This window comes from Vicia villosa, unplaced genomic scaffold, assembly GCF_029867415.1.
Source record: "Vicia villosa cultivar HV-30 ecotype Madison, WI unplaced genomic scaffold, Vvil1.0 ctg.000359F_1_1, whole genome shotgun sequence".
NCBI classification, from domain to species: Eukaryota; Viridiplantae; Streptophyta; class Magnoliopsida; order Fabales; family Fabaceae; genus Vicia; species Vicia villosa.
In genome coordinates this window covers 182180-210141 of record NW_026705162.1, presented here as the reverse complement: position 1 = coordinate 210141, position 27962 = coordinate 182180, and the positions used below count along the sequence as shown (strand labels likewise).

Genomic DNA, 27962 nt, shown 5'->3' with positions numbered 1-27962 from the left:
TTCTTACCTATTGTTAGAGACCTATTCGTCAATCTATCGTATTCTATCGTTACGGTGTTTATCTAAGGCTAAAAAAGTAGGTTTGGATTTGCACAAAGTAAAGTAAATAAAAGGTTTGAATTAATGTAAGAAGACAATGTTGGAATAGAATCGCATTGATTCGTTGGTACTCTTGTTGTTTATAAATTAAGTATCTATGGGATAACATTTTCTATTTTGAAAAGAACTAATTAAACAGGAACTCTCGCTTCTGTGTATTTAGAACCAGATTTATTCTTTAAATTATATCATCCATTGTCATGGTGGATGGCTCATATTGCGTTAAAGAAATAAAACATATTGCGTTAAAGAAATTGATGTGTTTAAAGCATTTCCCAATATTTCATCTCAAATTTAACATCTTGTTGATTAATAATAACTTCGATTTCCCCGTCAATAATTATTGGTGCAGTATATTCAATTTTAATATCATTAGCAGTTAAGTGATTACCTCTGATGATGTCCACCCATTGTCGGTTTTGTTCCACTTCTTTTGGTTCTTCTATTTCTTCTTCCTTTTGTTCTTCCATTATCGGATTGAGTGTTGTCATCATGGTTGTTTCCCTTTGCTTGTTCCAGTTCCGTTCAATTTCTTACTTAGTTCTTCCAATCGAGCATTAGACGGTGGCATGAAAACTCTTACCATCGTCGAAGCTGTCACTACCGCCTATTGTTTCGATTGGCCTCAGCCACGTTGCATTTGCCCTATAAACCCGTCTGACCTGTAGTGATTTTTCTAACAACTTTTACCCCCTTCAATTTGGTCCCTAATCCGAAAATTAGGCGTTTAAACCATCTCTAGAAGGGATTCAGCCGTTAAAATGTGAGAAATTATCAAATAGAAGGCACGTCAAAAATCGCTTTTCTCCACCAAAAGTTACTTATTTTTTAAAGATAAATTGCATTCTAGTGACTTAGTTATTAAAATCAGAATGATTGTTTTCTATTTGTCAAGCTAATCTGAGTATCACTACTAAGCCAAACTAAAAGCTAAGATAGTGTATATTTTATTTTAACTATATATATTGTTTTAAGTTTTAATTAATTAATGTTGTATTCAATCAAATTCACAATAAAATATTTATAAATTAACATTAAAACCAATTATTTTTTCTTTAAACACTGTAATTTTCAAAAGCTTTACTTTTTATATTTATAATATTTCTTTTTTTATGGAATAATAACTTTTTTTTTATCTCTTACTACTTCTATTTTAAATTATAAGCCATTTTTAAAAAAAAAAAAGTAAAATATAATTTTATAATGTATGAGAAAAAAGAATATAAATTGACAGTATAAAATAATTTTACAGTGTCAATCAATTACCGTTTTTATTTTATATTTTGTTAAATTATATTAATACTTTTAAATTAGTTGTATGATATGGTTAAAGAACTAAAAAAAATTGAATGATAATATAAAATTATTTTATCGTCAATGTATTAATCTAATATTATATATTATAAATTACTTTACAACATCTATGTTACATTTTCATATCATTGAAGTTTGTTATTCTATTTTTTTATACAATTGACTACTATATTTTTTTTACACACTTTATTACTCTATTTTTGTATATTATTCGTGAATAACGTTTCAATTATATTATCTCCCATCAAAAATATCTTTATATAACATTTTTCAACTTTTTATTAATTTTTTTTCTAGATTTACAAACTCACATTATATTTTACTTATATTATATGGTATGCTTTAATTTAAATGTCTATAGATATCTGTTAAAATAACAATTTATAGTTTCTTTTCATTAATCTGATTTAGTTAGTAGTTCTAGAACATCATATTATAATGCACATGTTTAATCCCACGATATTTGAATAAAACTTAATTCTTCAAACACTTTTTTATATATGAAAATAAATTGATTATTTAAATATCAACATTCCATTTTTATCAACAAAAAAAAAAATCAGCATTCCATTTACAAAACCATTATGAGTCAAACAAATTGTACTAAGATAATATTTATAATAATTTCCATAAAAAAATCAACAATTCATTTGTTTAATTTATTTCAATAGTAAATAAATAATTATTTCCAACAATAATCCATTATTATATAGCCTGAGAGAAGAGATTCACAATCCATGAATGAGAACCAAAATTCATCGTAAAAATCCATCGCATGGCCATGTTATTATCATCGAAAGAGAAGAAAAACACCAACGAAAATGGTGTGATTATCAAATATTACGTCGAATCAGTGAAAAATCGTTGCATGAAGAAAACAAAGGCGAATGAATATCTTAGAAATGAAGAAATGCATGGGTTTGAATACGATCGTCGTGCTCAGCTTCTTGCTCGTTCTCGATATCTTCGAAATCCAGCGTCGGAAACGGTTTTGTTACCTGTTATTATTCAATCAAAACCTAAACCTAAAAGCAAGGTAAATTATTTTCTGTATTTTCTTCTCCAGAACTGATTTAAATCTAGAGATTTGATTTGACTCTAACCTAATTTTCAGTTTATATCTTATCAACCGGTTCGAATTTGTTCGTGCTCGGCTTCCATGGAGACTGTTCCGAGCTTGACTATCCGGGGCAGAAATGAATTCAAGGAGAAAAAAGGAGATAATCAATATGAGAAGAGAAAGTTCAAAGAGAAATACTCTCCCAAGATTTTGGTAACACTTTGGTTATCTTCAAAGTTATCTAATTGAGTATTTCACTGTTTTGATTTTTTTATTATGATTTGAATTCATTTTTCTATATTTTGGTTTTGATTGATTTGCAGGGTAAAATGAACAACCTATTGAAGCAGCTGTCATGCAAAGAAATATAGTGGTGTAGAAGAAGGATTGAGTTAATGGTGCATTGACATGATACAGTTGTACTGTAATGATAAAATTATTGATTTTGTGGTGTAAACAAACTTATAATTGATACGATAATTTTCTTATTTGTGCACCAGAGAACTAGGTAGAAGATGATAATGGTCTTGTATAATAAATGACAATACCATTTTTTTTTTTTTTTGGATTTGAATATTTGATACTGTATTTTGTTCTAAAAATCCTTTCACAATCCTTTCTCTTTAGCTGAATTCTACTCCTTAAAACTGGTGGGAACTAAAACAAGGCAGTCTTGTAATAAACACTATTTGCATTAGATTATTGAAGTTTTTATTATGAGACCTATGGTGGAAAGGAAACTATGATTTTAGGATTCAAACTTATTATTTATTTAAATTTTACAAGGTTGGATTCTAGAATCCGGACATAAACTTTAAAATTCAAATATCTCAATTTTTTAATCCAAATATTTTTCACAATTTAAAATTGAATATTTTGTACGTTCAGATTTTAGAATCCATACTTGCTAAGCACTTCTATGTTTTTACAAAATTACACATGTATTCTAGAATAGCGTATCTCAATTCTAATTTTATAGTCAATTGTTATCAAAGGCACAAGGACCCCAAATCCAAACAAATTTGCACTAGTAGGTCACGATAACAACTCAGCCGCACAAGTTAGGCATTACAATCCTAAGTCAATTTTATGAATAAAAATGTGTTTCTCATATCTGTAAATAACAGGAAAAAAAACTGCTACTAATTCAAGTATAAAAAAGATAATCATTACCACTCGACCATATGAAGCTGAGGGATGTTATGGCTCTCTTCGACTCTCATAAATCCATCACTGAAAACATGATGATCAAGAAACTTTTGCTATAGACTCACTCGTAAAACAAACATACTCACTAAGTTCATTATTATAAACAAAAAATTTACTTGTAATAAAAAACGGAGATTGGTATAGTAGTACAAAAATATATGGCTCAGAATGTTCAACAACATTGTCTTTATTAGTTCGGACCCTTGTATATGAAAAACAGCACATCATTATCTGCTTCCAGACTAACAAGATGTTCAATAAATCATCAAGGCTTTTAATTTATCTAACTTTGGATCAGAATATGTATCAAACTAATTCATGTATTTTAACTGTTTTATAGTTATTCAAATACATATTGTGATCCAATGTTGTCGAAAGCAAGAACAGTTTGTTCAAGCTTTGTTGTGCTATCTGTCAAACCACTATTTTCAAGAGTTGTTATATCTGGCTATTAATACTGCGTCGGATTTTGCTAACAAAAATACTGCATTTTTAACCCCAATACTGTCCAGATTTTTCAAAAACATCTGAAAGAAGTCAAATTACCTGACTACATCAACCAAACCACTGGCTATATCAAAAGTGAGACAAAGGACATGCATTACTCTATATAAAGACATTCAATTTTCCTATTACTGTCAAAGATGAATTGTTATACAATAATTCAAACTGTACAGTAATAAATCATCACAGGAAGAATAATGCATCGTTTTCAAAATAAAATTATTTGAGACATCCTCGATGTCCCTGATCACCTGTTCAATTAAATTCACCAATTTGCATGACCCAATGACAATAATTATGACCTGAATCTCCTAAACCTAGAAATAAAAGAGGCAACGAGCATTCTAAATTTGCCTTTTGTACAGTCTATTTGAAAACTGAAAACAAGGAAAATAACTGCAGATACAAGTGAGGATGGTACACGGCTAGAAAGAGGGCCAATCGCTTTACTCTCCCAATTAAATAAATTAATGCTCTGGCATAGCAACAAAACAAGCCACGTCAAGGCCATTCATGTAATATTGAAGATGAGTGTCTCCTTCCCCACATTTCAATAGTTTTCCTCTATTAATTTATATGCCCTCTCCTTGCAAACATCCTGTGCCTCCCTCGTCTTCTAGAGCCCAACACTATCCTGTGGAGGCCCCGTCCAGACAAAGCAGCAGAATCTATAGGTGCTCTACGGAAACCAAAAGAATCTGCACCATGACCCTGATTATACCTGATGTTTGACAAAAAGCTGCCAGTTCCGCCAATCATTGAGAAGAAATCACCATCATCTTCCCGAAATTCATCATCAGAATCAGAATCAGTCTCATCGCTGTAAAATGCATGATCATTTGGCTCGAGCACATAATCCCCCAGTACCATAGCCCCTGGTGTTGAAGACAAAATTGTGCTGATCACATCACTCCGTTCTCGTTCACACTCGAGTCTTTTCCATTTTTCTTCTCGTACAGGGTCCACTTCCCGTGGTCGCGAATATGGATGCTTAGATCTAACATGTTTCCTAAGCTCCTTGTAACTCCCCACAAAAGAGCAGTCATCTTGCATACAGCTTCTTTTCTTGGCATTCAAAGACTTCCGAGCTGCTTCAACCACGGTCCAACCTTTCACCTGCCGGCGGCAAAGGGGACAAAGAAGCTCGGGAGCTTTTGTATTGGCACTGTGTTCACCAGCACTAGAATCAAAAGTCGAATAGTCTGTTAATTGCTGCGAACTAACAGAAGTTGCTTTTGTGTACGCCTTTTTATACTGTTCAAAACAGTTAGAATAGCGACGACTAGTAGCACACATATAAGGGCGACAGCCCTTGTTATACGATGAACAGAGGAGTAGGATAGCATTATGGGGACTCTCCATACAGACTGAGCAGGTAGCACCTTTCCAGTCTTTCTTTTCAACCTCTTTAGAAAAGCTCTTAACATTTTTCATTTTTTTTTTTGCACAAGATAAAAGATATGGGGTTTCCCTTTGACCTCGAGAACGGGACTTGCAACGCATCTTACCAACCTTAGCCATTTAAAACTGAACCTGGAACTAATCAGAAGAAAAACATGTATTAAAAAGTAAGAATTTCAAACACAAGTAGTTAAAATGACACATTTCAGAGCAAATTTAATCAAGTATCCATCTCTGAAGTACATTTCTGATGTAAAATCATTTAGATGACTTTGTAGCAAGGCTATCCCCAAAAATGCATGCAAAAGAATCAAGTAATACATTTATTATATGCAGCTCATGTAGAACACTAGTCACAAATGGCAGTACTAAAGTCAAAAACATGTGAAGCACAATCTAAGTAGTTGGTAGAACACTAAAGTAGGCACAGCCCCGTTGAAACTCAATCATAAGCTCATTGCTATATTCATGATACAATGTTTACTATTCAATACTCGAATGTTAACACTTAAAACAAAATATATCTAATCATCCTTCACATAAGCATAGGTTTTCTTTATGATCCTCTTTTTACAATTTTTTTGATGAGGGTGTTGCTCACATATATCTTTAGGGTCTGTTTGGTTCAATCGAGTTTGGTTCAAATTATGAAAGGGGAGGAGAGGAATTTTATTTACAAATATATTTGGTTCACAAGAGGAGGGAGGTATTTTAAAACAAATTTACTTTTTCATCCTTGTAAGACTCACGATATTTACCATTTATAATTCAAATACAAATCCATTGACGAAATATAAATATTCAATCAAAGAATGTAATGAAAGATTTTATAAAAACGTAACGATTATAATATATAGATTATCGAATACAATAAAATCTAATAAAAATTATTAAAAACAAAAACATTACGAAGTAACATTAAAATATAAAAAATAAAATAACAAATTTTGAACACATATAATGATAATAAGATGAAGATGTAAAAATACAAGAAATATAAAAAGAAGATAAAATTGTTCAAAATAAAACTTTTAACATTTTACAAAGTTAAATTTATAATTTAAATAAATAAATAAGGATAAATATGTAAATATAATTATAATTAAAATGGAATGCCTCCCCTCCGCTCCCCACCAAATTCCCCCAAATCGGGGGAAGCAAAAAGTAGCTCAAGAGGGATTTTGGTCCCCTCCATCTACCTCCTCTCTCCCTCTTAAAATTTGAACCAAACACATAAACTATTAAATTCATTTCCCTCCCCTCCATTTACCCCTAACAAAACATACCCTTAGTATGTGTATAACCAGGCAATCAAGATTTAGTGTAGATGATAATTCATCAAACAAAAAATAATTTGAAAATAAAAAATAAACTATATCAATGAAGTAATAAATGAATTAACAAAAAGTATAATTATTTAAAAAAAGCGCATGCATAATTTTACTTAGAGCTCGTTAGGAGAAATGTGAGTCGGCTTTATTAGCAACATAAATATTCATTGAATTTGAATGACATGGTCCTCAGAAAAGGAAAACATTTCTAGAGCAACATGATAGAATATTAGAATTTGTAATCATGTTGAGGTTGAGCACAATGGAACACAATTTATCTTGACAAGTTACCACTTTTATATATGAATCATGACTATTTAACCTCTGAAACAGGTAGAGCACAATTTTGAGTTGTACAAAAACAAAACTTCATAACATCTGCTTCTAATACCCTAGAATTCAGAGGTGAAAAGCCTTTTCCCAGAAAAAGGAACATCAATCATCTCAATTGTTTGAGAGTAAACTAGAAATTTTAGAACCCCAGACTTGATGCAGATTGCACAAATATGCAATAAGTATTTGCGATGAGTTTAAATGCATTAACTACATGCAGATTGCAGAAGTATGGCCTTAGTCAAAGTTCTACGTATGATATTTAAGCCAATCAAAATAAACTAGTCATCTGCAACTAACTAAGTTAGCACTTAGCACGAGGTCATTAAATACATAGCACATATCAAATGACTGGAAAAATAATATGAAAAATAAAGTATTTATGTTATCGAGTCCGAGTATTGTGCTTGGTGAACTATCATATGAAATCTACTATCCTGTAGTGTTGTCAGTATTTTCTATGGCAGACAGCGGAAAATAACGGCAAGCCAAAAATCCGCCATGAAAACAGTCAAAAAACAGAAACAACCAAAACACAGATATTACATGACTTAGAAAAACAGAATTATAAATAGAGCAAACTAGAATTCATGTCTCAAAATCATTGAAAAAATAATTATAAATTGAGAATTAGAAAAACAGAATATTTATTAACTATTTCCATCCAGGGCCAGTTCTCTTTGAACCAACAGCCCTGAAGATTTGGGAAGTTTCTTCCTTTTCAGACATAGCCTACATAGAGTTAAAAAAAGCCAAAAAATAAAAATAAAAACAAAGCACTCATAAAAAAAACAGAAGAGAGAAAAAACCACAATAACAACAGAGCAACAGACCGAATAAATGAGATAGAGAATAGAAGAAGGTTGCAAGAGGAAGGAAACACTGAGGGAGGGCTTTTCATTTTAAAGCTTAAAACATCAGACATGGATAGAATCATTTAGAGAGATAAATTACACTCGAGAGATGTTTAGTTTAAATTACAATGTCCTGCCACTTGAGAGAAGAAATGCATTACACTTTAGTACATATTAAAGTAAAGACCTTTCATAGTGGGGGTGGGCAACTGTGAACAATTACCAAGAAATATTTTTACTCTCTACCTACAATTTTTAGTGGCACCGAGAGCTAATTACAGAAGCCCTATTATCCCTTTTTAAAAATTCATATAATGAAATGAAGCTCAAATGCAGTTATTATCAGCTTCAATTGCATTTTCTGAAGTCACTGAGTTGATTGTAAGGGTTCAAAATGATTTTGAAGAGAGAAAGGGGAGAGTGGACAGGAAGAGACAGGGAGAAGAGAAAGATTAGAGTGTAAATCATTTTAATCCCAAAAGGGATAAAGTTTTAAAAATTAGAAAAGAGAGCAAACCAATTTAAACATCACTGAAGGGAGTGAAGTATCCTTTAAATAGTAAACACCTGGAGGTAACCACAGAGTTAAGAGCTATTGCTATTGCGCACATTCACAAGGGCAATCGTTTCAAATACTTTATGATTTATGATATATAAGCCACATATTCTCCATTCAATTTCTATGTCCAACAGAATTTTACACATAAAAAAGTACATGATATTGTTAAAACGTGAAACTTAATCACTCAAAAACTTAAAACTCATAAAAAAAAATCTAGTGTGAACAACTTTCTCACAACTAGTCCATGATGTCAAACACAAATAACAGAAAATAGCGGTTCATCCAAATAGTCCTCGAATCCGCGTCTAGAAAAAGCAGCAACGAAACACGCGTACTTACCCTTACAAAACATCCCAAATTTAACCATCCACACAAACCAAATTGTTCAAAATTCAGATTCATCTCATCACTTCATCGAGTGACAATGAATAACAAAATTATCCTTTCAAACTAGAAATTCAATGTTATGAATGCAATTCAGTCTAAAAAAACAGATCGCTGTAATACAAAAATCGTAACCGTCGAGATCTAATTTCTGATATCTAATACCAACCGAAATTATATAAGCATATTCGATACAAAAACCGTTGATAATATAGGTTAAACAAAATGCATCAGAGATCGGAAAATCGAAAAGCATGGAAAAGCATCGGAATGAATCGAGAGAGTAATATTACCTGGAAGTGATGGAAATATGGTTAGAGAAAAAATGGTGAGATTGAAACGAAAGGTAATCGGAGAGAGATAGAGCGATCTTCACGTTCACGTTCTCCAGAATCCGGAAAAACTGCCTCGGGTGACGTATGACGCAACAACACCTAACCCATATGCTGTACTTCTACCTTCTCTCTCGTCGTTAAAGCGCAAGGAAAATGAAGGGTAGGGAGTTATATATGGGCCCGTGAGCCCATTAACGTGCTTCTATATCGGGGCCCAGTTTTGAGTCTTGAATCAGATTTGGAAGAAGCTATTGTTATTCCCACTGCCGTACCATACCCTCCAAAATCTGAAAATGACTAATATTCCTTTTTAATCTATAAAATTAATAATTAAAAAAAGTTCTTTACTAAAATATTCAGAATTTTATTTTTTTTTGAACTTTTATGAATTTAAAAGTTTCTGACTTTTTCAAATCCTTTCAAATTCAAGAATCTAACAACTGTAAAAAATTATATATATATATATATATATATATATATATATATATATATATATATATATATATATATATATATATATATATATATATATATATATATATATATATATATATATATATATCCAAAACACGTCTCTATATTAATATTTAACTTGTCATTCCCCAAATTATACCTTGCACTTCTATAATGAATTATTTCATAGGGAAAAGCTAACATGTGCCCTTGGGGCACATGTTAATGAGATGTTTATAGAAATTTTTTCTTGAAACACGTGCATTTAATGTATCGAAACTTTAAATATGATTTTATTGCATTTAATTACAAATAACATTTTCTATTTATAGTATCCTTAACATGTGCCCTAAGGGCACATGTTAGCATGACCCTTTTCAGTAATATTTTTTAAATTTTCAATATTTGTAAACTACAAAAAATTTCAAATTTACCATAGAAAACCAGAAATGTTTGTTATACCAAAATTTTCGATAGTTTTCTCATTTATATTTTTTCAACGATCAGGATTTTGCCGACATATTTAGAGGGATCTGATTGCACCGACAGATTTTTTTGTGGTCTACCATCAATCTTCATTTGTATAAATAAGGGCATATGCTATAGAGAAAGACATCTCAAAAAATGTATCTTCTGAATTTCTGCTTAAGGCATAAGTTTATTTCAACGGAAACAACCCTTGTGTCGAATTCAAGCTTCCAGATGGCAGCTTATCTGTCGACAACTTGACAGACAAGCTGAATGAGTTGTTGTCTGATATCGTTAACAGAACGGTGAGAAAGATCAAGTTTCGCGAAGATCAGATTGATAGTAATGAAATGGTGAAATACAACCTGATTGAGCTGGAGACCAACAAATATGTCAAGGCTATGAGGAAATCATTTTGCCGTAGGATAAGTAAAGGTCTGATCAAGTTGGATGCACAAATAACAAGATCCATCGACGACATAATGAAGATGTTGAAACTTTCATAATCATCCGGTAGTACCTAGGTTTTCATGTTTAGTGTTTTTTAATTTATGTTTGCGGTACTGCGTCTGCTCAACCAACTGTTACTGGTGAGAATAAGTTGGAGGATGTCTTTCAGCTTGTAGCTGGGAAGCCTCTGCCTTAGCCCTCCGGGCCTAAGCTTCTGCCCTATCAGTGAGTCTGTCCACAATGGAATCGTCTTTACCTTTAGTCCTCATTGAAACAAATAAATAAGCCAAAAATAATAGCAAAAAATAAACAAACGGAAATTTTGAATTCTCTAGTATTTTTCAAAAAAAATATGAACTACCAAAAATTTTTCAAAATTTCCAATATCTTTTTAAAAAATTGAACTACCGAAAATTTCAAAATTTACGGTAAAAATTCATCTAAAAAATACCGGAAATTTTGAAAAAAATGCCGGAAATACTTGCTATTTGGTGAAATTTCTGGTAGTCGCCTCAAAATTTCCGATATTGCCCTGGAGTTTGTAAATTTTCGATAATTTCCTATAGATTTTTTGATTTGGATATTTTGGTCTTTTCATATGTACTCCTCTATATCAAAGTACGCACATTTCTTTCTTAATAAAACTAGAAGAACAAAACAAACATAAACCACGTCAAAATATTCGATGTTGTTACCAACGCAAGACCTAAATTCTAAAACATAAAAACCACATATATGAAGAACTTCCACCGTTCCACATATTAAAAATTTTGGAATATACATTTCTCGAAACACTAATAAAAAATTTTAAAAAAAAAAACTAAGTTTTCTTACATAAATTATACTTATTTAAAAATATTATATAATAAATTTTTAAAAATTTATTAGTTTATAAATATAAATAATTTATTTAAATTAATATATAAATATAAATAAATATCTCAGTCATGATTGAATCTTAAATCAATTGTTTATACTAATTAAACTCAACTGTTAACATAGCAGTTGAGGTAGTCATATTACATAATTAAACTACATATTAATATTATATATAATTAATCATTTTTAATATATATATATATATATATATATATATATATATATATATATATATATAGTTATATAGTTATATTGTTATATTGTTATATTTGCAAATGATAAACAAGAGGTGGCGTAGGATCCACCAAGGGGGTAGATAGTGTTTGTCACCCAAAGTGGAGTCACTAGTCGCGTACCTATTATTGTGTGCGCCCGTTTATCACAACAAACGCCTCTTTTCTAGCTGCATCACTTGTTATATGAAATACTATTGCATCCAAAAAGATGTGGAATTGACATGTCTTTACTCAATAACAGTGATGGAAGAGCGGTCAACAAAGAGTGTCACGTTTCCCAATATTATATGGGAAATAATTACACATTCCTCTCACTCCTGAAGGAGAAAAGGGGAGATACAACTTTCTTAGGTTCAAAGACTCAAGATAAATATTTCAATCCTAACATTGAAAAGGACATTTAATTCACTCATAAACAATAGCATAAATATTTTTTCACCATCCATGTGTGAGTTTGCTCTAATATCACAACAACCCTACACTGCTAGTTGTCACCTATTATACTTTTAACAAGTTCAATTGGCGCCCACCGTGAGTCCAGGTAAAACTAACATAGGTCACCATCACATCATTCGGATAGACTGCTACCCAAGTCTCTAACCCCTTTATCTAGTTGTTGGCAAGAAATTCACGACATCATGGGCTCGATGCAGGAGGAAAAAGTTGAATAAATACTTAGTGAAAAAGGACGATACTTGGTAATGTTTCGACATAATTATTATTTGTTTTGGGCAATGAGATTACTAGGTTACCCTGAAGACTTAGGCACTTAGAGTATTTTTCAGACTATGAAAGTTAGTACGGTCAGGGATTCGACAAAGTTGACAATTCATAACAGAAGTTGGGGAGGTGGCGACGAGATCAGATTGAATAGCTTTTCAGTCTTATCCATGCAATGAAGATACAAGGAAGGTAAATGTGAAAGTAAAAAATGACTAGCACCAAAGAGGAACATTCCTTGGTTGTTGTTAAAAATTAATCTTGGTAAATCCCTAATTAGTCTTTGATCATGATTAAAGATTTTGTTATTTTGCCTTTGCCTTTGATTTTTTTTATAAATTTTTTTACAATTTGATAGAAAACACTACAACCATAAATGCATATTTTTTTGGAATTTTATGATGAAATTAAAAACAATGGTAAAACCAGTGATAAATGAAGAATGAAAGACTAAATTAAAATATTTTTTATCTTTTAGGTTAATCGATGGATTTTAAAAAACTATGAAAATTTGAGAAATCGACTTTTATTGCCCGAAAAAAATTAGGGTACTATAGTGATGTAAAAGAGGAAATAGGAATTCTAGAAGAAGTTCCAGAGATCATAGAGGATTTCAAGGAGTTGATCGCAGAGGAACTACCAATCTATTTGTCTCCTATGCAAGATATCCGACATTATATTGACCTATTTATGGGATTTAGCCTACCAAACCTTCCCCATTATAGTATGAGCCATAAGGAGAATGAGATTTTAAGGGACTGGATTGAGGATTTATTGAAGAATGGATTCATTTGTGAGAGCATGAGCTATTGTGCAGTACCAATCCTTCTAGTCCCTAAGAAGTAAAATTTGTGGTGAATGTGTGTAGACAACAAGTCACCAATAAGATAACTATTAAGTATCAATTCCCAATTTCCCGTTAGGGAGACATGCTTAACAAGTTGGCAGGTTCTAAGTTATTCTCGAAGATAGATCTGCGAAGTGGATATCATCATATCCAAATTAGACTTGGGGATATGGAAAATAGCTTTCAAGAGCAAATATGGATCATATGAATGGTTAGTGATGCCTTTTGGGATGTCAAACGCCCATAGCACCTTCATGAGATTAATGAATCAGGTTCTACGTCAATTTACTGGTTCTTTCGTAGTGGTTTATTTTGATGATATTCTAATTTATAGTAAGACCAAGAAAGAGCATCTAGAGCATGTGAAACAAATGTTGCAATCTTATAGGAAATCTGGTTGTACATTAATCTGAAAAAATGTACATTCAACACCAAAAAATTACTCTTCCCAGGCTTTGTATTGAGTAGGAGAGCTTCCTTACTAATTACCTTAGCGCATGAAATAGTAGCCTTTGAGTGTCTGAAAGAGTTGTATGAAAGTGATGTAGGATATGAACCAAGTGCAGTGGAAAGCATCCTTGTGCAGATTTTCATATTCGAGATGGCTATCGTTGTAAAGGGGATCGAATATGCATTCCTTGCTCATCTTTAAGAGAGAAGTTAATTCGAGATCTGCATGATGGTGATCTTGACGGTCATTTGGGTAGAGACAAGACCATTTCTAGCCTATATGAGATATATTATTGGTCACATATGAGGATGGACGTTGGTGCTATAGTCATGAGATGTTATACTTGTCATGTTTCTAAAGGTCAGTATCAAATTATTGGTCTTTATATGTCTTTACCTATTCCTGGTGATATTTGGCAAGATTTAGCCATGGATTTTATGTTGGGCTTGCCTTATACCCATCAAGATGTAGAATTTGTGTTTGTTGTAGTGTACAAATTTTCCAAGATGACACACTTTATTGCTTGTAAAAAGACTGGTGATGCGTCCAACATAGCCAAACTATTTTTCAGGGAGGTTGTGTGTCTTCACGGAGTTCGTACGTCAATTACTTCGGACATGGACACCAAATTTCTCAATCATTTCTGGATTACTCTTTGGAGATTGTTTGGACCCGCGTTGAACAGGAGTTCTACAACTCGTCCTCAAACAAATGGACAAACTGAGGTAACCAACAGAACTCTGGGGAGTATGATTTTGAGTGTTTATGGGGACAAGTCGAAACAGTGGGATTTAGTTTTGCCTCGGGTCGAAATTGCTTACATAAGCGTTGTGCACACAACTACAAGGAAATCACCCTTTTCTCTGGTTTATACTTTTGTTCCTAAACATGTGATTGATTTAGTTAAGTTGCTTAAGGCGCCTGGAGTTAGCGCGGGTGCTGAGACTATGGTTGAGGAGATGGTAGTTGTTAAAGTTGTCAAGGCTAAGTTAGAGGCTACCAGGCAGAAGAATAAGATATTTGTTGATAAACATAGTAGAGTTAAATTTTTCAATGTAGGAGACGATGTGATGGTGTTACTGCGTAAGAAGAGGTTCTCAGATGGTGCTTACAACAAACTGCAACCACACAAGCATGGCTCGTTCAGAGTGACCTGAAAGATCAATGATAATGCTTATGTGGTAGCTCTCCCGGATTCCATGAATATATCAAATACTTTCAATACTTTTGTCACTCATGAATACCAAACAGATGAGGCTCTTTGTTAAGAAGAGAACTCGGGGTCGAGTTCTTCTAAGGTGGAGGAGACTGTTGTATGAAGGCTGATTGGGTGTATCGAAGAAGAAGTCGCGTGTCAAAAGGTTCTGCAGGATTTGTGGAAGTTTGGGGTCCGATGTCAAAATGACTATTATTATACCTTTCAAGCCCAAAAACATTATTTTAATATATTACGCAATTTTTCTGTTTTATTTCTGTGTTGAATTAAAAGTCCACTAGGGTTTCTTATTTCTGTATTTAAACACTCTTTGGAGTCGTCGTCAAGATTATTTTTTATCATGATAATATTCAGTACTTTTCTTTATCTTGTGGATTCCGGAGCTTTATCTGACAGATTTGTCGCTTGCAAACTTGTGCTTTCATTCTAGGCTTAGCACTTACTAATCCGTAGTGTTTCCGACTGCGACAGGAAATGAGGAAAGAAGAAGGTCTAATGCATGTTTGACTGAAATGAGGAAGGAAGAAGGTCTAATGCATATTTGACTCAAAATCTGTCTTGAGGTATATTTCTGTATTTTTTTACGAAAATGCATCTCCTTACTAATTTTTGGTAAAATGAAAATGTGACTCGTTTACGAATAGATGAGGTGTGGATGAAGTGCATCGGAAAAATACATTTCCAAATTTTATGGGCATTTTGAGTTTTTTCACAATGGTGTATGAGCACAACAAAGGATGTAAGCATCCCCTAAATCAATAATATATTCTATTCTTTTCTATCGGTCCTCTCCTAAGATCACATTTTCAGAGTTGTAAAATAAATATATTCAAATTTTCAGAGATAGTGCAAGGAGTGCATGAGTATTTTGGTGATATAAACAGAATTCCAGCAGACCGGGAGGTTTCGGAGAACTGATAAAGCACTACACAGAAACAACTCATAAAACCAATAGAAATCTTCCTTGCTGCATCAGTCAGTTATATGAAATTATGAATCGAACAATTCATTATATTCAACCAAATGAGAAACACTAAACATGGATTCAAACAAGAAAAATGTAAAAAACATGACTTTGTAATATATACACAAAAAATGGCATACTGTTAAATATGTACAACAAGAATGGTTATCCATTTCTTGCTACTATTGTCCCTAAAGCTAAGCCCGGTAGATTTTTCATACTTTAGCTCTCATTAGAGGGAAAGGTGGGGTAACTTTTTTCAGCTTGACGTTGATATGTTGTCGTTGCTACAAATGAACAAATCATACAAGTATCCATAAGCACTTTGCCGAGTTGATAGCTTGGTTCTGTGGTGCTTCATATCATTTGAGCAGAAGCAGCGTCTAAAAATCTACTTGAGTCGTAAACAAGCAAGCAAACTCTGAATGCCACAACACGAGCAAAGTAACAATTGCTGCAAAAATGAACTACGGGTCAACTCCAGCGATTTTAAAAGTGAAAATTGGAAATATTACATTGCTACATGCTATGCAAAAGTAAAATAATCAACAAACCATTGAGAGATGTAAATTCAACCCATACAAAGAATTTTACTAATGGATGCAAACAATATAGCTTATCGTTTGAGAAATCCACCAGACATGTAAAAACATTCTTGCTTTTATTACATTTTATAGTTTGTCAGTTATGCTTGCGATAAAAGTTACCCCCAAATAAGAGTGAAATCACACTTGAACCTCACCCAATTTAAATATAGAAATTCTATGTGCAGCCTGAAAACCAAAACTGGCATTTCAAGCATCTTAGGTATCTTGTGGTTACATCATTTTTCATTAGTTATGAATGGGAATTCTCATGAAAGCTATGAAAACAGTTGTTTATAAGATTCTGGTGGCATCATGATATAAAATTTAAAACAGAGAATCAAAGTGAGATGCCATGTAACAATTTTCACCTTCATTATGTTTCATGGTTGAAGATGACAATGTTTAACCCCTTCTGCCATGAATGTAAGGAGATGAAGACTGTGAAAGTGGCCTATGGAGAAACGGATGGTTTAAGAGTTGAGCAGCAGTAGGACGATCATCAGGATTAACTTGAAGGCACTGCATGATAAAATCTTTTGCATCTCTTGAAAGAGTATCAGGAATAGGAGGTAGCACACCTTTTCCAATTTTAAATATTGCCTGCATCTGCGGTTAGCAGAGATCAATCAAATGTCATAACCAGAATTAATGCAATTTGGATAGCTATTATTATAGATATATTCAATATTTCATGGGAAAGTATCCATTTTGTTTGTGTAACTATAAGAACCAACCAACATTTTTATATTATTGGAAACACAGACATAGAACATAAACAGAATCCACAGTTTAATTTACAATTAAATAGCAGGAAAATTTGGAATTAGGATCAGAATGAATAGCTTGAACTGTTTAATAATGGTTAACAACACTGCAAAAGCAAACACTTCTGTAGAGGCAACAACATGAACCAAAGACTGGGAGAGGAGTTAAAATCAAAACTAAAACTGAGAAAAATTTAAGAGCTCTCCCTTAATACAAAAAAGGAGAAACATAATCAGGGGTTATATATAGGGCCCGTTTATTTTGGCTTTTTTTAAAAATGATTTTTATAGTGTTACATATAATCACTTTTACTGTCACCTGCCAATGGAAATGGAAGTAAGAATAGCAATAATATGACACATACACATTCCAAATTGGAGTAAGGAATTTGTCCCGTTAGCATCTCCAGCACAGTGCATCCCAGACTCCAAACATCAGCTGGTAGCCCATAACCTTTGTTCTTTCCTTTCACAACCTGCATATTCATGATTAATAATTAATATGAATTAGAATAGAAGCTCATTATTCACATGTGCAATCTCAAAAATTCTAGGAAAACGCTGCTATATCTTCTGTCGAGGTAGAATACAGTGCCATGGTGATGACAACATTAAAGTTTGTGTGGCTAAACTAGGAGACATCATGAGCATGAAATTAATCTCAGATGATCAAGCTTCTCTACATTTTTTAAAACAAAGGACCAAACACAAAAATTGTGCGACATTAAATGAGAAAAAATTCCTTTTAATTCGAGAAAAATCACAATTGGTTATCAATTCCAATGAACAATTAGTGGGTATATTTATGAAATCTCATAGGGGGGCTCAGATTTAACTTATTTTAGCAAACTTTGTGTATATGATATTTGTTCCAGCTTTCGGGAAAGTGTACTAGAATATAAACTCATTCTTCACCGCGTGTGCATTGCATTGATGGTGTATAAAAATGTGATTACTATGCTCATGTGGCATCCAATCAGGTACATATAAACAAAACAGCTGTGTTTAGTACACACTCTTCTCAAAAACCCTAGTTTCACTAAATACAATAATCAATAGCTATGGTATCAAGAAATTAAAAGATCAAACAAGTAAGATGAATTTAGAAAGTTTAAGGCTTCTACGAAAAAACCTCTAATCACTACATAGACACAAAATAATGTCCCACTACAAAGGTAGCCCTTAATTTCATTTTCTTTTGGTTTAATATGGGAGGAACAGCCGTTTTGTTTTGTCAATACCAACTATAAGTTCGTGACAATGAATTCTTGAAACAGATTACGCATGATTGCTACATCACTATCAATAACTTTATCAATCTGTTCATCCCATTGACCAAGTCTCATGGCAAATAAATGGGATAAGGCAAGAGAGAATTGTATAAATTCAACACGCAAGAGTTTCATTGTTTCAACTTATCTGGCACAATAAATGCTCATGTTTCTATGAAGATTACTTTTTGCGCTCTAATAATTTCTTTGAATTCTACATGGGGGATACCACCAACTTCACAGATAAACAGAACCATTTATTTGTTTTAGACTCACGGCATAATAAATGCTCACAGTTTATGATGATTGTAAGACAATTTAATTTCTTTTAATGTGTTTAGTCCTCGACTGAAGAAGAATAGAAACTCAAGTAGAGTTCTGCATCCTGGCTATTAACATAATTATACTTGATTAAACTATTTAGTAGTTGGACCTATGTACACTCCATGAAATAAATTTGAAAATTGAACCATTATTCAGTATTTCCTGTTCATAAGTTAAGATTGAAGGCAAACCTCAGGGGCCATCCAGAATGCTGTCCCTTTGCATGATTTAACATCATTCAATTTGGTTGCCTGAAAAGCAATATATAGAGCAATATCAGAAAATGGGAATTGTAAGTAATTGCACATTGCTCAGATGTCTATAACTGAAAGTAATATGTTGAATAAATAAAAGCCCTAGAAAGAGGAGTATAAACTAAGGAATACCTTTGCTAACCCAAAATCTGCAAGTTTGACAGATCCACTTGCATGCACCAATATATTTGCACATTTGATATCCCTTAAATTGGGGAGATAAGAGTATATTAATAATGATGATTGATTCATCCCAATTACATAACTGATACAGGAATGCAGAAAAGAGCTCAAAGACATAACTGATAGAGGAATGCGGAGGAGAAGATCTCAAAGACATGATGGGCTTAACCCAAAGAAAAAATTCTACTGATTAAAACTTCCAAAACTGAAAACCCGAATTGCATTGTAACTATGCAACCTTTTACTCATACCTAATTCTGATATTGATGAACATGATTTTCTATATTTAATCATTAGAAAAATCACATTCAAAGCTCAATGTAATAAAAAACTGATAAAAACTAATATTTCTACCACATATACTAAACGATGAAAATGAAGCTATATTGCCACGGGGAAATTCATATACGAAGAAGAAAAAATAAAACAAATACATCAATGAAGAAAAAGTCTAACAGATACATCAAGTTGTTTGCAGCGAGTATTATTAAAGAGCAAGCAAAATTGAAATATTTACAAAGAATATTTATATTGCAATGATGAGACATTAAAAAAAAATGAAAGTTCATTTGAAGCAGGGAAAGCAAGAACCATAGACAGGACTCTTGACAGCACCACTCGAGAAATAGGAATCATATCATATGATGCAAGACAAGAATTAACACAGAAAATCAGTAACCATATATGCATATAAGAAAATAAAATTACATTAAAATACAAAATCTGGAGTCACCTGTGAACCACATTTTGATCGTGAAGATACTTCAAACCATGCAGAATCTGTCTTGTATAGGCAGATACTAGGGAATCTCGGAGAGTATACCTCTGATAGAGGCTTCTAAGAGAACCCTTGGTTACAAGCTCAATAAAGATATGCAGCTTGGATTTATCCTGCAATAACATAAAGCAGGTTATAAAGAACAAATCTCATTTTGATTCATGAGCTTACTCTGTTAGATGTACAAATACAGACATTGAATACTGCTCCAAAATGAAAATGCTCAAAATGGTAGCAGTAAGGGCTAAGATGTTGCAAAAATGGTTTAGTGTCTGGCCTGAATTTTCATCTTGCTAGTTATTGTAGTCTTGTACTCTAGTGGATCCGTTGTATTAAAAGTAATAGACTATATTTCATTCCCTATCATCAAGGTTGTCAAACTCAAGAGTTTACTCAATACAAAGTTTAAGTATTTTGTAGGCAAAGTATAAATTAAATCAAGATGGGCTCATAGCTCCATGCCACATTTCATTGCTTATCATCTAGGTCGTCAAACTCAATAGTCTTTTTAAATTTGTGGAATTTCTATAAATTTGACTCGTAATGTCGTGAGAGTTTACTTAACATAAAACTTAAATATTTTGTAAGTGATCTGTAAATAAGACTAAGACAGTCTCATAGGTCCAGGCCACAAACATAGCATCACAGTTAAAAAACACAATATAGGTTCATAGTTCAGGTCAGGATGGAAAAAGAGTATAATAAGTTCTAAATCGATAGACAATTGATAAACTGCAATTTTCAAAATTACTTGAGAATGACAGTGGGGCTGGATTCAGCTCGGATAGTTAGGTTTCAACTCATTAGAGTTGGATTCCTTCACCGTGTTGGCCTGTTAGATTCATTCAATGATGGGTTTGTTTGTTCACGCTTTCTAACTCGTTAATCGTAACTTCATTATGCAACAAGCTATGGGGTCGAGATTCAATAGAACATTAAACATGTATGTGGAGTCAGGTACAATACCTATGATGTAAATGCTTTTGTCCCCTATATAGAGCCCTATAATTCAGCTGTTTCATTTTAGGTTTTTTTAACACTGAACTGTTGTCTAGTCATGTCTGAGGGAAAATAACCATTATGTTGTGGACAATTGTCCCCAAACTCGTGTATGTGATTCTATACAAGTCTACTTGAGTTTACATGGAAACGATTTGCAAACGAGTTAGCTTGATTTTGATGCTGAGGGTCGTAAACCCATTTACCACCATCAGTTAACCTAAGAGTTTGACAGTCATGTCTGTCATGACTCCGTATACAGCCTATCCACAAACATTTTACTTATATTGAAAATATTGTAAAAAGTTTGAGATGCATAAGGATCTTTCAAGATTTACTCAATCCATAATGTCACTGTTCAACACATATTCAACCATGGTAGTTAAAATCCCTATTTGAATTGTAAAATCCCATGATTTTACGATTATGCATTCGCTCAGTGATTATAACTATACGCATAATCCTATTTTGGTGGAATAGCATCGCTCTTGTTAATCGTTAAATTGTACAATCGTATAATCATTGAAACGTTTATATGATTTTGCTTATGAATAAATTTAAATTAATATAAGTATTTGAAGTGTGATGTAAGGTTTTAATTATCTTGCTTGTGAACATTGCTCATGAATTTAAATTTACACAAGTATTTTAAGGGTTTTTTTGTCTTGCTAATGCAATTATATATATATATATATATATATATATATATATATATATATATATATATATATATATATATATATATATATATATATATATATATATATATATATATATATATATATATATATATATATATATATATATATATATATATATGAGTTTTAGAATAGAATTTTGTAAAATCTTACTATTAGTGTTACGATTCCACAATTTAAAATTTTACTTCCCCTTTCCGATTTTACACAATTTTAACTACCTTGTATTCAACAATGGTAAATGACAAGAAAGTACCCAAGTGAGCACAAAAGAAGATAAGACTGGATAAAAAGAAAGTACCATACCATTTCAGTGCCATAGTATTGAACTATATTATCATGTTCAAAACGACTCAAAAGTGCAATTTCCTGAGAGAGAAAAGAGAATGAATTTGAGAAAATAAACATAGTAGGAGAGACATGAAGGAGAGTAGGAGACAATAACCTCTCAAACAATTTGGCATATTGCCTAAAATGGCAATCTATTTATGTAAGAAAACTTCTCATTTATTCTTCATCAAAGGATGCTCAATCTTGGAAAAGTAAGGTATTATAAGTGATAAAATAATAAAAAGTTGTAAGCCCGTCACCTGCTCCAGCTGATAGACACTTTGTTTTCCCTGATCTCCTTGATCAAGCAATGAAACTTCTTTAACAGCAAAAAAGAATCCATCGCTGCAGTGATTCAGAAGATGTGCATAACATGTTAGTAGTTATCACTTGTGACATAAAATAGGCGGGTAAATAATCAGTATAATCATCTCACTGGGAAAAGCTTTGTTATTGAGTTTTATACTGACAAAATCAAAAAGCTGCAATTCAAATTAAAATAGGGGCGGGCAACTTGGAGCTATAAATCTTCCACTGTGGCAGAATCCAAAGGGTCAAACCCATTTGCCAAAGACTGATTCGGCAACTCAAATTTGTGACATCTTAACATGGCGGCAGTAACTTCAATTATTGCATCATGATTCATGGCTCACTTTCAACTTGAACGAAAAACATTGGATGATAACTTATACCCTATTATAAGCAGCTAAGGGAGATACCAAATTTGAAATAATCCTGAGACTTTGTTAATTTTGACAAGTAAACTAGCATTAAATAGCAATTACAGTACCCTTGCCCTCCCAAAATGTAGCTTCTTTACCTCATTACATTTTTCTAAAGTTTTCATTTAGTATAGTTTTAAATACATTGATATTGCCTATTTAACTGAAGCCGTTTCTATCACTGAATCCATATCATGCAGGGACAACCTAATTCATCATTCAATTAAGGGGTGTTAAAGCTCAAATACATTTCCTAATCAGGAGGACCAATAGGACATTAATGTAATTGCACTTCAGAAATCATCTGTCAGTAAAAGGCTAATAGCAACAGTGCATTAGAGGGACTTGGAGACAAAAAGTACCAATAGTTGAAAAGGATAAGGAAATTTAGCCCCAAAAAAAGTAATAGAAAGGGATTACACCCTTTGAAATAATGGTTTTCATCTCACATCAAACGTACAAGACCAGACGCAAAGGGATGAACCCCACACATAGAACAAAGGATGGTTACACATGGGTATAAAGAAAATTACGCATTGGATGAGATCGAACAATCCGATATATTTCTTAAGGAAGTCTTCGTGAAAAGAGAGCACTAGAACTTGGAGGGTTCATGAACCCTTCCTAATATAGGATATAAACTGACAATTTCTGAGTAATTAGTCAAACATAAGCTGACCTGTCAGATTCAACTAGCTAATCCCCTTTCTTATTCTACTCATTATAACAATTAGCTACCCTTAATTATGAAATTGAAAATTCGAGAGAATAAATGGTAGTAAATCAGAAAAGAATATATTTCTTGCATCCTCCTTTAACCAAAAGTGTTCATTCCAGTATATTGAAAGGGGTAGCAACAGACAGCAGCAAAGCTTTGCCAATTTTACCTTCAAATCCAGATAACCCAACCAGCAATATTCTTGAAATGAATTAATCTTCCTAGTCATAAATTCCCAAACCAGTGTTATCAAATAACCGCCATGGTGATACTGTGGCGGAGATACATGGCGGTTTTTGAGCTAGCCGCAATGGTAAATATCGGCCGATATTGCGGGTTTTTCCGCCGTAATCCGCTATAACTATGCCACAAAGCAGTTGGTATGGTGAAATTTTGGTTCTTCACCATGGACCACCATCCGTCATCAACAACACAATCTCATTCGTGATTCAAATATGGAATTTTCCTAACTAGCATGTTCATATGCTAAATTACTACTATTACAGCAAAAAAAGGCCAAAATACATAAACACACAAATACTAAAGTAAAGTTGAAAGCAAAGGGATTGATTACACTTACTCAGAAATTCCTTCATAGACAGATCCAAACGAACCTCCACCCAAAAACTGACCCTTTTGCCAGCATCCAGGGGTAATAATACGCTTAATTCTCCCGTTAGGAGACACATGATTGGAGCAAGGTTCCATGGCAGTCCTAGATGAACCATCTTCGTTGGAAGTAGTACTAAACAAAGATGATTCCGAAAGGCCAACAACAATCTCAGCAATCCTATCCGTATTATCCACCACCCCCTCTTCCTCTTCCCTCTTCAAACTTACCCTACCTATACCTGTACCAATACCAACTTCCTCACCTTCTTTCTCCACCACTTCCCCGTTCAAAATCCCTTCTTCCCCTTCCCTTATCGGAGCCAATTCCGGCACCTTAATCATTGCCGGATGAATTCCACTGATACCCCCACGACCATCACCATCACTAGCAGCAACAAGAACAGTCTCAACAACCTCATCTGTAACCCTATCACTATCCCTAACACTGTGTTCACATTTCTTATTCAATCCACCTTCCTCTTCTGATTCTCTCACCTCATTCACCTTCTCCTGAAAATCGACCTCTTCAAGCTTCAAACTCGATAGACTATCCGTAGAGTACCGAACCTTCATAGCCTCCCAAGCAGCCGCCGGAATAGCAAAATCCTCCGGTCCAGAAAGTCCCAAACTCTTACAAATCCGATCAAGCTCACCTTCAGCCCCTTCAATTCGGAAGCTAGTACGATCATACAACTCCATAGAACGTGTATAGAGCGAACCAGAAGAATCATCGGACGAAGAAGAAGACGATCCAGCGTCGTAATCGAAGTACTTGAGAGCATTACGACGGTCGAGCTTAGGTTTTCTTCGAAGCTTCTTGGAGTCCATGGCGTTGGTTAGGTTGTTATGGAAAATCTGATGCATGGAGAATTAGGCGATGAAGCTGTTGTGACGATGATAAGAAGAGAGGAAAGGATGATAAAAGACAGTGAAACGATGGAATGGAAGCGACTGGTAAACGGGGTTGAACAGAGATGAAAAAACGCGGTGCCACTGCCATAGGGACGACCAAACCAACGCTCTTCGCTCCGGGGGATTTTTTATATTATTTTTACGTTTTAAAAATTAAGTCAATACCGTTTGGATGACACGACGGAGTCTCTTCTATATTAATCAGAGTTCTTGAGTTCGAATTCAGTTCTGAACACTTAACACACTTAACGAGTCTCTTCTATATTAATCAGAGTTCTTGAATTCGACTTCAGTTTTGAACACTTCAAATAATTAGTTTTTGCAATTGTGCGTATATTTCATTTATATCCAAAAAAATCTAAAATTCAGTTTTTTTTTTTTTTACTAATAGTATTTACATGCAATGCAAGTATCAAACGTCAGTATTTCTTCTGGTTTTGATATGATTATTTTGTTTGGAAATTTTTCAATGATGGTTTTTTAACTGTTTATTGAGTTGGCTTAGCATGATCGGTTGTTATAGGAGAGGTGAGAGGTCAAATGTTTACTATCCTTTTAATTTTTCACTTATAGGCCATGCAAGAATTCAAATGTTTCTTTGGATGATTGGCCCGTAAAAACCATGGATGATTCGGTATGATCATGATGTTTATCCTAGATGTCTTCATGTTTTTAAAACTATCATGTATTTATGTGTTGTCATTGTGATGGAGTAAAAGATGTGTCTTAGATGACTTACAACTAGAAAAATTAAATATGTTTTTATCTTAAACTAAAAGTACGAGTAAGAGAATTCTTAAAGTGAATAATCAACTATCTAGCCATTATTAGAAAAGTCCACCATACTCCCTAAAATGTCCTTCTCTATTTTAAAATTTACCCATCAAAAAGGATATATTTGTCTTATCATAAACAAGAAATAATTCCAACCCTTACAACTTATCTCATATTACCACCTGTATTAAACCAATGGACAATCAATAGTACTCACAACATATCTTTTGTTTTCACTTTGGCCCATTGTTTTGGTACTTTCATTGACTTCCAAAAACTTTATCTCTCTCCGAAAGCTCACTCTCTCTCAAAACACACAAGCATCTCTCTCTCATTTCCTTCACTCTCTCTTTCTCCCACCCTCTCTCTCTCTCAGAAACACTCAAAGGAAGAAAACTCTCAACCTGAAGAAAGGAAGAAAACTCTCACCTTCTACTTCTTCCCAAAGTATGTTCACCAAGGCTCTACTCTTCATATTTTCTTCATTTACTCTATCTTTGTTGCTTCATGTTTCCTTCTTCGCATGCTCTTCATCTTTGTTATTCATTTCATTTTGTTAACCACGGTGTTCTGATGTTATTTTTGTTAATCATTTAATGTTCTGTTCACTCTGTTTTCATCTTCCAATGTTTCAGTTTTTGTTCTTCAACACGGTTCAACTTTTATCAAGGTATGTTGGTGTTGTTTTACACCCATTTTGTTTTCTAATTTACAAACTTTCTTAGTCAAATCTCGACGACTACAAGTCATTTTTCAGTTATTTATCACCATACAAATATTCTTCTTTCTCTTCTCTACAAAACCCACAATTAAATTTCACAATCAAAACATTTTTTCCGACGATCACCGCGTCTCGAATCATATCCACCGCGTCGGGAATCATCACAACGGCGCCGATAAAATCTAATGTCTCTATTTTATTTCTTTTACCCCATTTTATTTTATATTTTGTAATTTTTTTTCAGGATATAATTGTCTCCTGTCATGCCAATGCAATGAAGAAGTTATGAAGATGTTGCTTAGAAAAACCAAGGGAATAGTTTAGAAGTTGAGTGAGACATGTAATCTGTTGACTAGATTGACATGTAATGTCGATTTAAAGAGGGTAAATTATATTATCTATTGATTATATTGATATGTAGTCTATCAAATTTAATTTATCAAATTTGATTACCCACTAATGGAAGTCAATATATTTAATCACAGAAGAAGAAATTTCACAATATATGACAATAAAGGCTCATACAAAGGTTTCAATTAGATTCTTCATCACTAATTACATTAATAAATTTTATATGTTGAATATTATGTGTCCAGTTCTTTGTTTTGTTGTTGTTGTTATTCAGGCTACGAAAGGAAAACCCACATGAAAGGAAAAACCTCAAGCACCCTGTCATGTTAGCTCTTTTAAACTATGGTATTGTTCTAGCAGAAACGGTTTAAACAGAAATGGATTGACTCATACTGCTTGTGCCAAAATTAAGTCTTTTTAATTAATAAGTTCTTACAAACTATTAACAATCTTTGTTTCCATTCCATAGTGTAAATATTAGAGATTGAAAATATAAACTACATGTGTCTGGATTAATTTTTGCTTTGTTCCATTGTTAATGCTGTGAAAAAAATATTAGTACACATGTATGTTGAAAATAAAAGTCTACAAGTGTATTCTTAATGCTGTAAACTTTAGTACACGGGTGTTTTTTTTTGCTTTGTTTCTATGATCTTATTTGTTCCTACTGTTTTTGACCTAATATAAACTACATGTAGAAAATATAAGTCTACAAGTGTATTCAATGATTTTGATTTAACATAACTTTGACAACTTTGGTTAAAAAATATTCTCTCACATGAATTAAATATACATTAACAATTCATTTATCTTAAAAAGTTAACTAAAGTTACCAAGTCATGGCTAGGGGAAAGTCACTGAAGCCATTCCCAAAATGTATTCATATTGATAGTG

The 27962-nt window shown here is 33.0% G+C and overlaps 3 protein-coding genes across 4 annotated transcripts; 1 reads left to right on the top strand and 2 right to left on the bottom strand.

Moving 5' to 3' along the window:
- The first annotated feature begins 2100 nt into the window (after positions 1-2100).
- Positions 2101-2989, top strand: LOC131627340 (uncharacterized). The gene is made up of 3 exons (XM_058898185.1): positions 2101-2449; positions 2528-2686; positions 2797-2989. The coding sequence occupies exons 1-3, from the start codon at positions 2189-2191 to the stop codon at positions 2842-2844; spliced, it is 468 nt and encodes a 155-aa protein (XP_058754168.1). The 5' UTR covers positions 2101-2188; the 3' UTR covers positions 2845-2989.
- Positions 2990-4391: 1402 nt separating this feature from the next.
- LOC131627376 (uncharacterized) lies at positions 4392-9554 on the bottom strand. Of its 2 annotated transcripts, none has more exons than XM_058898224.1 (2): positions 9345-9554; positions 4392-5719 (listed from the first exon to the last, which is right to left on the bottom strand). In XM_058898224.1, exon 2 carries the CDS (start codon positions 5705-5707, stop codon positions 4754-4756), a length of 954 nt encoding a protein of 317 aa, XP_058754207.1. In that variant the 5' UTR covers positions 5708-5719; positions 9345-9554; the 3' UTR covers positions 4392-4753. The 2 variants fall into 2 exon arrangements, with proteins under 2 accessions (XP_058754207.1, XP_058754206.1); XM_058898223.1 differs by having other exon boundaries at positions 4392-5725; positions 9345-9549.
- Positions 9555-15974: 6420 nt separating this feature from the next.
- On the bottom strand, positions 15975-25382 carry LOC131627375 (mitogen-activated protein kinase kinase kinase 1-like). Its single transcript, XM_058898222.1, has 9 exons — positions 24279-25382; positions 22519-22603; positions 22235-22297; positions 20187-20344; positions 19403-19475; positions 19208-19267; positions 17787-17897; positions 17026-17263; positions 15975-16524 (listed from the first exon to the last, which is right to left on the bottom strand). The coding sequence occupies exons 1-8, from the start codon at positions 25172-25174 to the stop codon at positions 17060-17062; spliced, it is 1650 nt and encodes a 549-aa protein (XP_058754205.1). The 5' UTR covers positions 25175-25382; the 3' UTR covers positions 15975-16524; positions 17026-17059.
- Between the last annotated feature and the right edge of the window lie 2580 nt (positions 25383-27962).